Source organism: Octopus bimaculoides, chromosome 11 (assembly GCF_001194135.2).
Source record: "Octopus bimaculoides isolate UCB-OBI-ISO-001 chromosome 11, ASM119413v2, whole genome shotgun sequence".
In the NCBI taxonomy this organism is placed as follows: Eukaryota; Metazoa; Mollusca; class Cephalopoda; order Octopoda; family Octopodidae; genus Octopus; species Octopus bimaculoides.
Genome location: NC_068991.1, coordinates 54673059 through 54687903, shown reverse-complemented (window position 1 = coordinate 54687903; position 14845 = coordinate 54673059). Strand labels below are relative to the sequence as shown.

The 14845-nt window shown below is 33.2% G+C and overlaps 1 protein-coding gene across 16 annotated transcripts in view; it reads right to left on the bottom strand.

Annotated features, from left to right (window-relative positions):
* The window catches only part of LOC106881762 (ryanodine receptor 2), a 381060-nt gene that overhangs the window by 49833 nt on the left and 316382 nt on the right, over positions 1-14845 (bottom strand). For all 16 annotated transcript variants that reach the window (XM_014932251.2, XM_014932252.2, XM_014932258.2 and 13 more), the window contains 10 exons: positions 10301-10400; positions 9418-9497; positions 8491-8567; positions 6492-6646; positions 3984-4072; positions 3367-3495; positions 2855-2959; positions 1536-1617; positions 1255-1325; positions 190-255 (listed from right to left, as the gene is read on the bottom strand). In XM_014932251.2, coding sequence (XP_014787737.1) covers positions 190-255; positions 1255-1325; positions 1536-1617; positions 2855-2959; positions 3367-3495; positions 3984-4072; positions 6492-6646; positions 8491-8567; positions 9418-9497; positions 10301-10400 — 954 coding nt within the window. The remainder of the gene's footprint in view (positions 1-189; positions 256-1254; positions 1326-1535; positions 1618-2854; positions 2960-3366; positions 3496-3983; positions 4073-6491; positions 6647-8490; positions 8568-9417; positions 9498-10300; positions 10401-14845) is intronic.

Genomic DNA, 14845 nt, shown 5'->3' with positions numbered 1-14845 from the left:
TATATATATGGGTATAACTGTATTTAATTAAAGTTTCATATATACAAAGAAATATATATAAATAAATATATATATATATGTGTGTGTCTATACACACACACACACACACACACACACATGCAAAGACACACCTGCACATAAATAATTCTGTAAAATATCTAACTGAATAAAAAGAAAATATAATTTTACCAAGAATGATTCTGATGATGTAATATTTTTCATTTTCAAGAAAATATCAAAGAACTTTAGAATCATCTGAAAAATACAAGAAAAGGTAAGATGCATATTTAATAATTCGAAATAGATTCCAGTATGAGTTATTAAATTTTCTCAAATAATGACATAGGCATAAAATAATATTGTTATTTGCATATTTTAAGGATCATTTGTTTCATCTTGATAGAGATCACTAGTTTAAAGCTATCTTAATACCTACTTGCACTTTCTATTAAAAGTTATGTGGTGCAGTATAATGCCACACTATGATCCATCACTTAAATGCTTGCTTGATTCATGCTCTTGCTTAATGTGGCTGAGCTCATCTCAAGTTTGTGGTCCCAGAAGTGTTATCAAGTGTAGAATTGACCAGGTCTCTACCACTGGTAGCCCTGTGTTAGCTCCTCTGCATCCTCAAGGTGACATTGAGCCTCTGGAGATCTTCCCTAATCATGTCCAGCTATCTGGTGCAAGGCCTACCATGTGGTCTCTTCCAGCCTGCAGCTGATGCATCAAATGAAAGGAAAGCCTTGGTAGAATGATCTATGGAGCACAAATGTGGCCCTTCTCAAAGACTTTGGCAAAGAGATCAACGGCTTCAATAGCAGAACTCTGAGAACCATTGAGAACTCTGAGAACCATGGTAATATCACTTAAATGATATTTTTAGATAACTATAAAGAACCCTTGACTATGTGATTAAGAAATTTGCTTTGCAACCACATTGTTTCATGCTTAGTCCTACTGTACAGCATCTTGGGCAAGTATCTTCTCTAGCAGCCTCACACTTCCCAAAATCTTATAAGTGGATTTGGTAGAGTGAAACTGAAAGCAGTGTGTTATACACACATACACACACACGTGTATAAATGTGTGTGAGCTTGTGGATATATTTGGTAAAAATTTATAAAATTGTTAACTAATTCCGGTTTTACAGTGAATATGTTTGAGCCAAATGGAATTCTAAACTGGAACATTTTTTTAATGTATTTGATATAACAGGGACTAATGTATTTAAAAAATTAACCATTATCTTACCTCCACATTTCCAGAAGATTCGACAAGTGTGTCTACCATTTGTTTACCAATTGGTCCATGCATAACATTACCTGGAACAAAATATAATTTACAATTAATATTTAAAATTCTATTAATATTTCTAGCCTGTTATATTACCTCAAATTTCATTTTAAGTTATTTTATAATATTAGAGATGATGACATATTAGGTATTTTTAACTAATAGTAAAATTCTTGTAGATATTGTTGTTTTACTTTAATGCTAAAGATAAAAAACATTAATGAAATCAAGTTCCATACCTTCAAGCATTGAAAGAAGCATGATCATCATTTCTTTTTGTAAGTTCATGAATTCACGCAATAACTCCAATTGCTCAAAATCCTTGATAAAATTACAACAAAACAAAATTGTGTCAATGATATTTATTCTGATAGTTTCACAATAACAATATATATTTACAAATTCATAGATATGGTTCAAATTTAATTTAGAGAAATATAGATTTAGAAAAATTCAGTTAATTGAAGACAATGGTACCATATTTGATGGCATATAAGATACACACATTTAAAAAAAAAGTATCAAAAAGAAAAAAAATTATCTGGGCACTATATACCAAGTTGGGTCTTTCATAAGTTCATTTTGTCCTTGATATTCCCTACTATAGGCTAATTTTAATGCAGATGGTCTCTTCTACCAAACCTGATCTCACAATAGTAACTTACTTTTTATACACAATAATGTTTTGGAATGTGCTGCTAATTTGCTTTAAATATTTATAAACCTTAATGCACTAACAACTTTTTTTCTGAATGTGTGCTGTTGGAATTGAAGAGTGTCTAATATACCTGTGTGTCTTTTATACCATCAAACAGGATAATTAATCTTTTGATATGCAGGTATTTGAAAATACCTCATGAAGTGATGACAGTGCCCTGCATATTTATGGGCTGCCCTTTGGCAAGGCATAGCACCTGTTCAGTCACCCTGCCAGGGATACAGTGAAATCATGGGTCAGCAGTATGACAGATTGTGAAGAGGTAGCAGAAGAGTTCAACTGAGCCAACAATGCTTCTTTCATTGATGCTGAGAGTAGGAATCCTAGAAGATCAACGGTTAGGATCACTAAGCTCTATCAAGAGAGTAACTGAAACACACCCATAGGGGTGGTGTTCATGGTTGTGTAATCAGTAAATGAAAGATTCCCTGTGACTCAAGTTTCCAATTCAAATTCATAATAATGAAATCAGATGGTGACAGAAAGTTATGGAAATCAGTGAAAGCAGGGGAAAAAAGAACCAAACCACTAAAAAAGGGATAAAGTTCCTTTTTGAATTATTTAGGCTCACAAAGCCAGTTTCCTGGATTCTGTGGTATATATACTTCCCACTGGATTGCACACCAGTCTGTCACAGGTAATATTCATTTTTTCCAGCTGGAGCAATGTTAAATGAAATGTTTTGCTCAAGAACACAAAGCATTGCCTGGTCCAAGAATCAAAACCACACTCTTACGATCATGAGTGCAACACTGTAACCACTAAGGCACATGCCTCCACAACCAAACGACTAAGATAAAATTAAAAGGAGAAAAAAAATAAAATCTCAAATGTACTCACTTTTGATAATTTGTCTTGCATTTGGGCAAATATATAAAGAAACCCACCAACAGCATCCCACAATCTGCTGTGGGCTAAAGCCAATTGGTTTTGGGCACATGGACCCTGTTATGAATTAAAAGAGAAAATGCAAAAGAGGAATTTCACAATGAAATTTCAAATAAACAAAAGCATGTCCTATTTACGTGTGTATATAATGTTTAGGCACAAATATCAATGTTATATTCAAGAGAATTACCAATGCAAATGTATGATGGTTCTCAACTAATACTTCTTCATATTGCATTTATAATAGGCTTTCATATCTTACTCCAGCAATCTCCAAAAACACACACACACACACACACACACACACACACACACACACACACACACGCTCACACACACTTGCTCTGAAAATGCTTGTCAATGAAATCTTCAATGAATGTTAGTTTAGTGTAAATATGATTTGATACATCTGGAATTGAGTGAAAATGGAATTTAAGAAAGTGGTTAATTCTATATGTTCTTACCTGAATATACTCAGTGAGTGATCTGAACACATATTTAGCTACCATGATGGCTCGGCAAAAGTTAGCCTTTCCGGCAGGATCAATTAAATCTTTACCAGAATAATGCCAGTAGAAGTCCATAATAGATTCCTTGAAAGGGAAGTGAAATTATTTTAGTAGAATTTCTATGAAAATGTGTCCTTTATATTTCAAAAGTATATGTAAACAGAATAGTATTCAAATTTAAAATTTTCACAACAAACATAATACACCTATACACAGCCTAGCCAAACCAATCCCTCCAACCAAGTACACTGCGTGAAGACTCTTTGCTACAGTATAGTGCTATTCTAATGCCCTAGAGTGGATATTTTTTTAAGGAGATTTCACCGGTGGGGCATACATTTTTCTGGAAAGCTATAGTGGGACCTGGGGGAAAATAGTTTGGGTAACATTGCTTTAGTGTCATTATTATTAATTTTTTACTGCTTCTTTTATTTCTTACTTTTAAAAAAAATTTTTTACTTTTTCTATTTAATAATTAGATGATCAAATTACCAGCTGATTAATTATAAGTTCTGAAAACTTAAGAAACATGAATTAGAAAATGAAAATAACAGAATAAACAAAATAGTTACTTGTAAACGAAGAAGGTAATCCACAGTGCAAATGATAATATTCACTGTTGTATTGTTTCCTGCTTGTGTTCTGAGATAATTTTGGAATTCTGTAGAGAAAAAGATAAAAGTGGTTTTTATTGAGATTGCTTAGTTAGATATTTAAGTCAAGAAGGTGGTTAAAGGTTTTGTGGCTCGAGTTAACTGCTCTGATGCAAGATATGGTGTAATGAGTTCAGTGAGAGGCGTTCCAGTACGTTTGGGAAAAGAAGTGAAAGATGAGTTAAAGAGGTTGGAAATGATGGGTATCATCACACTGTCAGATTACTCTGGAGTCAAATGTGCCTCACCTCTCATATTGCTGAGGAAAAAAGATGCATCTCTTCACATGTGTGTCGATTATAAGGCTCATTTAAATGCACATATTGACGCCTATTCTTTTCCCATACCATCAATTGACACTATCTTCTCTGGTATGTCAGGTGTGAAATTTTTCTCCACTCTTAATTTAAAGCATGTGCATTGGCAAATATCTTTAGTGGAGGAAGCCAGGTAGCTTTGTGCTATTAATACAACCAATGGTCTCTACCTGACTTCAAAAGTCTATAACAGACTTCGAATGGCATATTTCAGAACTGCATGGAAACTCTACTAAAAGGCATCAAAGGAGTCAGGGTATATCTATGTTAGTAGTGAAGCAAAATTGACGAGCAGAGAAAATGTGGTAGTTGTAAGGCTAACCAAGGTGCAGTTTCCATTAACAAAGAAAAATCATTCTCCAGAAGAAGAAATTTGACTTTCCTGGAAGGAACATATCTGAAGAAGGTATTTCTCCATCTCAGGAATTGGTAGCAAAACTAAAGGACATACAAGTACCAAAATTGAAGGCAGCTTTTGACAAAATATTGGGTCTGACAAATTACTACAGAAGATTTGTCCCGGCATATGCTGAAAAAGTAGAACCACTCTTATCAGCTAGATCTAAAGAATTTAAGTGGGGTAAAGAGCAGGATAAGGCCTTCTGTATGCTTATCACTCATCTTTTGGAGGCTCCAGTTTTGCAACCATACTCAATGGAGAAGATAAACACTCTCACTGTAGATGCATCCTTGATTGTAGTAGCTGGGGTGTTATCCCAGGAAGGACACACAGTGGCATTCATAAGCTACACCTTTAGCCAAGCACAATGAAATTGGTCAAACATAGAGAGAGGTGCTTATGCAGTGGTATGGTGCATAGATAGACTGTAGCATTTCCTTCTAGGAAAGCAGTTTTATTTGGAAACAGATCACCAGCCTTTAAAAACCCTGTTCGCGAAGGATTTAGATGTATCTTGATGTACTTTGCAAAAAAAAAATAGCCAGGTGGTGTTTGATTCTATCACAGTATGATTTCGTCATTAAGCATGTTCCAGGTAAAAGTATTCTGCATGTTGATACCCTCTCTTGATTAAGGTATAATGAGACTAATGATGATGATATAATTTTCTTTGCTTCGCATTTAGACAAATGCAACAGTGGCAGAACATTGATCCCATAATGATGGAAGGCATCCGAAAACAATTAGATGCAAATGCATTATATAACGAAATAAAGGAAAGAATTTTACAGCAAAATTGGAGATCGGTCTCGAATCTGGGATGTGCATTTGTTAAAGAGAAGGATTTTCTAACATACGAAAGTGGCTTAATATATCATAAAACTTGTCTGTTTATTTCAGCATCTTATAGAGCTGCAGTATTAGCTAAAATATATGACACACATGGACATTCAACAAACAATTAAGAAGGCACAACTCTGTGTTTGGCGGCCTGGGCTGGCTTACTTGGTGGAGAAGTTTGTCAAATCTTGTGATAGTTGACAGAGAGTTAGGTAAAATTTAGTAAAGGCAAATAATTCATGGTCTATTTCTGGGCCTTGGGAATGTGAGCATATAGACTGGGCATATGTTCCAAACATCAGTAACATACTTGTAATTGTAGATGCCTATTCAACATGTATTAAAGTATTCTTGTGTCCTAATTGCTCAACTGAGATGGTAAAAAACAAGCTGCTTGAGGTCTTCACTCATTATTGTTTAACGTCCACCTTCCATGAGTTGGATGCTTTGATAGGAGCCAGCCCGGTAGAAGACTACACCAGACTTCTGTGTCTGTTATATATAAATATCTGTCTGTATGTGAGTGTTTGTGTTTATGTTTGTCCTCCACCACTATTTGACAACTAGTGTTGGTGTGTTTCCATCCCTGTAACTTAGCAGTTTGGCAAAATAAATACCGGACTTCAAAAAATAAAAAGTACTGAGGTCGATTCATTTGACTAAAAACCCTTCAAGGTGTCACAGTCTAATGATTGTAATAAGTAAAAAAATAAATGATAAATGATTAAGGATTAAGTAAAAAAATTACCTACCAATAAAAAAAAAGAAACAAAATATAAACATAAAATCCCAAACAAACCCAAAACGAAACAAATTGTAAATTATTTTCAATAATAAAATGTCTTTGAATATTTGGTAATACAGACTTACCAAGATTGTGACCCTCACAAAGCAATTGTAAGAAGCGGAATAGTTTGCAGGTGAATTCTGCATCATGTAAGTTTTTCTCCCCAGGTCCAGTGTCAGTACTCATTCCAAGTCCCTCAGCTTTGTTACAACGTTCAAAAGCATCCAGGTCAAGCACACTAAAAAAGAAATACAAAAAATATGGGATAAAACTTCTGAAAAGGTTTATTTGAATATTAAAAGGATTAACTTTTAAAGTGAAGATTGTTTGCCAACATAATGCGGCAGTCCCGGTTGGGATGAATGTTTCTGTTATTTAGCCTCAGGAATCATCGTCTCCAGCTGGCTATACAACACACATCTATGTCCTTATATTTTCAAAAAGGGGAGTTCAGCACCCCTACTCAGCACAGAGTGGGGATGCTAAACTCCCCTGTTTGAAAATATGTTTCCTGGGGAGATGATGTTTTCTGGGGTTAAATAACAGTAACCAGGATTGCCACATTGTGTTGGCAAATAATTTTTACTTTAGAGTAATGTTACTGAATGTCTCTTGTTGAGAGCTTTAGAAATAATAATTTTTCTATGGATTAATTTTTATATTCTTTCTATTACTCAAATAACTTCTACATTGTGTTTGTCGAAGCTGGTAGAAGCATTACTGCTGGAAAAATGCTTAGTGGCATTTTGTCTATCGCCACCTTCTGAGTTCAAATTCTCCTGAAGTTGACTTTGTCTTTCATCCTTTCAGGGTCGATAAATTAAATACCATTTGACCACTGGGGGCGATGTAATCGACTAGCCTCACTTCCTCAAAATTTCAAGCCTTGTACCTATAGTAGAAAGGATTATTTTTGTCCAGCTGTTGTCACTTAGTGCTTCCTTTTTTCTTTGAGTCTTAGGGTTCATATGATTGGTTACCAGGTTTCCATGGTAACTGAGATCCCAACATTACCCCTGAATGGGACGCTGGTCTGCTGTAGGGTTCAAAGGACAACAATTTTGCCAGAAGCGGGCAAGCTGATTACATTCACGCCAGTACTTAACTGGTACTTTATGTTGATCCTGAAGGGATGAAAGATAAAGTTGACTTCAACTGGATTTGAACTCAAAATGTAAAAAAATCCAGGAGAAAATACCACTATGCATTTTATCTGACAATACTGTGAAGAAAGCACCCAGTACACTCTCTAAAGTGGTTGGTGTTGGGAAGGGTGTCCAGCTGAAGAAACCATGTCAAAACAGACCATGGAACCTGGTGCAACTCCTAGCATTGCCAGTTCCTGTTAAACAGTCCAGCCCACGTTGGAATGAAAAATGGTTGAAAGATGAAGATGAAGATGATGATGATGATGATTCTGTCAGCTTGCTGCTTTTGTCATTAATTGTTGCCATTAAGAAAGTTCAATAGATGTGTAATTCAGTAGGCCTTACTTACACCCAACTGTTAATCTCTACATCATTTCACTACTTAACACTAATAAAGTAAACATTGGTAACATGTTGAAATATGCAACTCTCCTTTTTAGGAAAAAAGTGATCTTGTACTTTATTGGATATTATTTGAAATTATTGTATTTACTTGTGTTATAAGTTACACTATTTTATGAACTCAAAATGTAAAAAAGCCAGGAGAAATACCACTATGCACTTTGTCTGATGGTGCTGTGTAAAAAACACCCTGTACACTTTGCAAAGTGGTTAGCATTAGGAAGGGCATCCAGCTGTAGAAACTATGTCAAAACAGACTATAGAACCTAGTACAACTCCTGGACTTACTGCATGAAAAATGGATGTTAAATAATGATGATGATGAGGAGGAGGATTCTGCCAGCTCACAGCCTTTGTCTTATATTATTTGATTATAATTGGAAAATGGGATGCATCTTATACATGGGCAAAACTAAAACTGTGAAGGAAAGAGCAATTTAACACTAAATTAGGGGAACAGCTTATGTACAATTAAATATGGGGATTAACAATATCATTTGATGTCATCAATAACAAAGAGCTGTTGTTATACCTGCATTGCTGCATAAGTCCAGCCACTGATGTAAAAAACCCAACATCTTTTTTGTCTTTGAGATGTTTTAGCATTCTCTGAAAAATATGAAACAATAAAAGTTAATGGAAAATGATATTTAAGACAGAGAAAATATCAATTGACATATTGTCAGATGAAATAAATCTATCTGAAATAAATTTTAGATAACAGATTATGTTTCTTTTCTCTACTTTAAAGTGGATATAGGGAGAAAGTGAGAACATTTTATTTCTGAATAATTAACTTCCGCATAAATTTGACAATAATTCAAAGGTGACTCATTATAATATTAGTTAATTAATTAGGCTGATAGCCATAGGAAAGACAAATAACATGATTATATACTTTGCAGGTCAACTATAATGTCCATTCCTTATTGCAGTATGGTGGCTTGTGTACCTCACTGACTCTGAGAGCTATGTCAGTGAAGTACAAGCTCCTGATAGGGCCTCTCATGCTAGGCAGGTCAAAGGACAACGGCCACACTAATATGGACCACCTCTTCCTAGGGGTAAAAATGGGTTTGTGTAGAGCCAACACCCCTACTAAGAGAAAAAACAAAGTTACAGAAGCATTGATGATAATTCAAAACCAACAAGACCTTGAGAGGAAAGCCCAAAAAAGGCAGTTCAGAATAGAGTACAAAGAGGAAAAGTTATCAATGGCCTATACTCCAAAGGGAATGAGAGCCTTTAGTAGATAAAGAAACTTTACAGGTGTTAGGAGCTTACTGTCTTACACATGCACACACATATTCTAATTCTGCTGGGGTTGCTAAAATTGATACTTGTAAAGAAACTGAGGTTGGTAACATCATTTATAATGCTGCCATTATACAAAAACTATATTTTTACATAAAAGAAATCAAAATGTTGGAAATTAAAGTAAATTTTCCATTGTTCTTACCTTTTGTACGTCAATATTACCTCCTCTCAGTAGAGATATACCAAGTTCAATTGTGTGATCAACAATCGGGCTATATACACCTGAAATGATAAAATGTATTCAATGTTTTAAATTATTTAATTTGGTTAAAATCAAAATCAGGTGTTGAAGAAACTAAAAGCAGAGTGCATTGATGATTGAGTAAAAATTTAAGAACTGTTGTCTCTAAAGTTTAAAATATTTCATTAAAATCTAAATCCTCTTAGAATCATATTTCCAAAATTCAATTCACTTTGAAAATAATAAAAAATTTGGGGATATTTTTGTAAAATAATTTTTCCATATATCGATTGTTGTTATTTGGCTCCACACTGATCAAGTGAGACATAATCAAGGTGTTCATATGTGGCCATCCTGTCTTTTTTAATGGTATGTAAGACCACATAATTCAACTACCTTTCTTTATTTAAGATGGTTATGTGTAATTTTGAGAGAGGTTTCTAGTAACTTGAGTGCCCATGTAAAAGCTCCCCTGTTGGCTTCCAATTTCGCTGTATATAACTAAAGGCTTGTTTTGTATTTTCTGAATCAAATTTAAAATAATATATCCCGTGTGTGTGTATGTGGGGGGGGGGCATGAAAAAAGCACCTATGCTGGTGCCACATAAGAAACATCCAGTACACTTTGTAGAATGGTTGGCATTGGGAAGAGCACCCAGCTGTAGAGACCTTGCCAAAACACACAATTAGAGCCTGGTGCCACTATTCAGCTTGCCAGCTCCTGTCAAACTGCCCAACCCATGCCAGTATGGAAAATTGATGTTAAATGACGATGATGATAATGTTTATATCAATATTTTGTTTCATTGATTTTGTTATGATAAAATTCTTCCCCCCAACTTACCTTTAGTTGCACTGATATAAAGTAGGATCATCTCTGCTGCTCCACGTTCTGATAATCGAGATTGTTCAGAAAGAAGCTGTTGTTTTTCCATTTCTTGTTCCTTTCAAAAGAAAGACGAAAAGAAAATTAAATTTACTCTACATTAAACTTAGATTAGAATAGAGAACTAAAATCTGTCTTAGAACAAAGCAATTAGTATAAATGAAGGCAGTGAGAGATGAAGAAAGAAAGAGAAAGGATGGGGGAAAAAGTCATCTAGAGTGAAAGAAGTAGCTAATGAGAGAGAGAGAGAGAGAGAGAGAGAGAGAGAAGGCAGAAAGTAGTTGATACATTTTTCCTTATTCCTAATTATTTTGAACTCAATACAATAGCAAAGAACAGCACAAGAAGACATTGTTTGAATTACATATTTTCCTCACTTTAGATGTATTATTATTTTATTTGATGTCACTGGGAGAAAAAGAAAGAACAAAACAAAAAGAAACTGGTTGGTTGTAAATATTAGGAGAGTGTAGCAGTTGACAAAAAGATAAATTCAACGAAAAATCAGTTTAAAATCAGTTTTATTGTGACAAAGACTATAGTGCTTTTAGTCATAAATCCTAGAAATATTTGAATGTGATACCTATATAGAGTGTTACCAAGTTGAGTAGCTTATTTTTGCACTTCCCTTAATTCTAATTCTTGTGACATACCATAAAATTTAGAGCCTTATATATTGGTTTCAAAACTTTGTTTCCAGTGAATTATTAGTCTTTAGAAGTACTGCAAGATTTCATGAGTATTTTATGGACTATGGAAGGTAAGAAAATGGAATGGAAAAGCAATTAATTGCCTACTTTGTAATATACGTGATGCTATTATTTAGTCCCAAGACAAACTTGACTGATCAAAGTCATGAGTAATGGCTATTATCATATATATATCGAGGGTGCATGACTTATTGGTTAGGGTGTTGCATTCACAATCTAGCGATTGTGATTTCAATTCTTTGACCAGGTGGCGCATTGTGTTTTTGAACAAAACACTTCATCTTACATTGCTCTGTGATCACTTTGATACCTGACACATGGTACACTATGCCACTGTTCAGACAACATCGATTTGATGGAGAAAGTGAACTAATGTGTGGTACGAGTATTTGATCGCTATAAACAAATCATTTGTTGCAGGTCATTCGGCAAAAGCTGAACATTCATATGTTGTCTTCGATGGGAGAGTCCATCATATATAAAAGATAATTTTAAAAATGTGGATAATATTTCAAAATGGAAATTCATATAAAAATAGTTTTGCCTAATTGCTTCAGGTTAAATAATTAACAAGCTTATTAGAAATTAAAACTTAAAACGCTGTCACAATGCATGAGACATAATATTGTGTAGTAGACCTAGACTTTGGAGGCCCTGAATAGAGTTCACTTTGTTGCAAATATTCAAACAGGATCCTTGTTTCTGTATCTATCCTTGTGTTTACTGAAGATATATACCGGTAGGGGTTTTATGTTGACCAACAGTCTCATCACTGTCACCTATCTGGGAGAACCAGATAAGGTCAGGGAAACTGCCTTTCCTCCCTTAAATAACTTATCGAAGTAGTCTGTTTGTTCTTATATATATGTGCACACACACACACACACACACACACACACACACACACACACACACACACACACACACACACACACACACGTGCACACACACACATACATATGTGTGTGTGTGTATATATATATACATGTATGTATATACATGATCATATATGTGTGTGTGTGTATGTGTATGCATGATCATATATACATATATATAGTCAACAAATGATATATATACACATGATCAAGCATCAAAAAGACAGCTCTTGGTCTGCATTGGTAAGACTTATATTATATAGTAAAATTGATAAGAAGAGTTTAGTAAACTTTCCTTGGGGAGTGGAAAGATTCAATGTTTTGGACAGAGTCCTTCTTCAGGGAGAAGTTGACAGGAAAGAAATTAAAAGACAGCAGAATTTTATACTCTCTAAGTTGCAGCTCGCTTTGTTTTTTTTTTTAACTTAGAGAATATAAAACTCTGTTGTGTCTCTTCAATTTTTTTCTCCAGTCACCTTTTCTCTGAAGGACTTTGTCTGAAATGATGGATTTTCCATTCTTCATGACAGCTTCACTATATTCTTTTTATCAGTTTTAATATATATATATATATATCAAGCTTAAAATTAAATTTCATAGCAGATTTCATTAGGTAATTATAGAAATCTAACCTTCTAAAATCATTAGATATTCATTAGTATGAAAATGATTTTGATGATGTTGAGTACTTTAAAAGTCCAAGATACCATGTATAATATGCATCCAAATTTTGGGGCACTGATTATCTTCAAGACTTATAACAGCATCTTTAACTAATACAAGAGATGATAGGCTATCATGAACCATATATCAGTTTTTAATATTTCAGTTTATATAAATTGAATTGATGCATGATAAAAAGCAACCTAAAACATTAACAGGCTTTTAATATATTACTGTGGTTTTAATTAAAGTGTTTGGCAAATTCTTTGTATCCTAATAGTCCTCTTATCATAGTTTTGATTTTGGTGAAAAATAAGCTATATTATACATGGAGTTTCATGACAATCATTTAATTAGAAGAATTGTTCAGTAGAAATATCTGTTTTAGAAAATAAACTTTCTATTTCAATTATTTAAATATTGACTAAACTTTTGACTGTATAACATTTCAATGATTCTGTTTATTTGACAAAACATTTTGTTATCACCATCAGTTTGCAGAAAAATTAACAACTAATTAAAATGAAATGGTGTTGATTCAAAGATGTTTGACAGAAAGGTCTCAATACATGGTGTCAGCCTTTAACCTCAACAAAACTTCAAAGAATTTACAAAATAATTGAAATATAAAGTACAAAGGTGCTTATTTTGGGTTATTAAAAAGATTAAAAGCAAATCTAATTAATTATGATTTCTTACATTAGCAATTAAAACTAATGTTACTATAATTATGATTTTTTACATTAACACACAGCCTTGAACTAGTTGGAGCAATATTAGTCAATTGAACTGATCACAGTACATGTCTGGAGCAATAAAAATCAAGATCAACTATATTGGATTTAAAATGTCTAGGGATGAAGTTAAATACACTGAGGTATTTTAGTCTAAAGTTCAGCCATTTCTGCCACTCCATCACACCTAAATAAGTTATAGTAACTATAGTAATAATAATAATAATAATAATAATAATAATAATAATAATAATAATAATAATAATAATAATAATAATAATAGTAATTACAATATTAATAATCATAATGAAAATGTTATAAAGTTGTTTCACTACAATTGCAATTAAAAAAAGAATAATGACATTGAAACTGTTTTCAATAGTATATTATTGTGAACATGGTTGATGTAATAACTAAAGAATATTGTGAACATGAATGATGTAATGACTAAAGAATATTGTGAACATTGATATAGTTACTGTTTAAAGACTACTGTGAACATGTATTATGTAGTGGCTATTAAAAGAACTATTGAAATGGTATTCAATGAAGAATTTCATTTCTCTTTATAAATAAAGATAATTTTAGAAGAATTTAAAATTTATGATGGAATTCTGTTCTTAAAATAGTAAATAATTTGTAAGAACTGCAGCAGCATGAATGAATATTGGTGCAAGTGATGTTGTAAATATTCAACTGGCTAACAACACAAATATAAACATACATGGGTTATATGTACAATAAACAAGCCAAATGAGATTGGATTCAGAAACACTTTACTAACGAAAACAAAAGCAGAAAATAGAGAGTGATTCCTTCAAATAGAATACTCTAGCTTTAACGCTTCCAATGTTTCAATGACATGTCATTCAAGTACACAGTGGTTTATTCAATTCACAACAAAAACATAGAAATGTGTTGTAATAAAACGTTATAAATGGTGGAACTTGAAGCAACTAAAGTTATGAATAATAGTATGAAAATGTTGGGCTGAAAACCTTTTGGAGGTGAAAAAGTGAAGGCTTTATCTATTTTGATTTCTATCATTGAATGTGATTAATTTTATATCTATTGATGGCTAAAACTTCATCTGGCATAAGTAACATAGTTTACTGTTTTGTCTTCTCTTTGAAAAAAATTGATAAAGCACTCTCTCACAGCAGAAGGTGTTTTATAAATTAGATGAATTTGTAATAAATCTGAAAATGGGAAGAGGAAATAGGAAACAAAACTGAAGATGATTATAATTTTGAAAAATAAATTATGTCATACTTATAAGACTTTTGTGAATCCAATCTCTTTTGTTGTTAGATATATATAGATAGATAGATAAATACATACACACACACATATATATATATATATATGGTGGTTGTCTATTCCTTATGCAGAGTCTGACCACCTCTTGCACCTACACCTTAGATCCATCAGGGTGTCTGATGTGGCTTCTTAAACCAGACAATGTATTAAAAAGACGCCCACATAAATTGTATATCTGATTTGGACCACCATGAGCTGCAG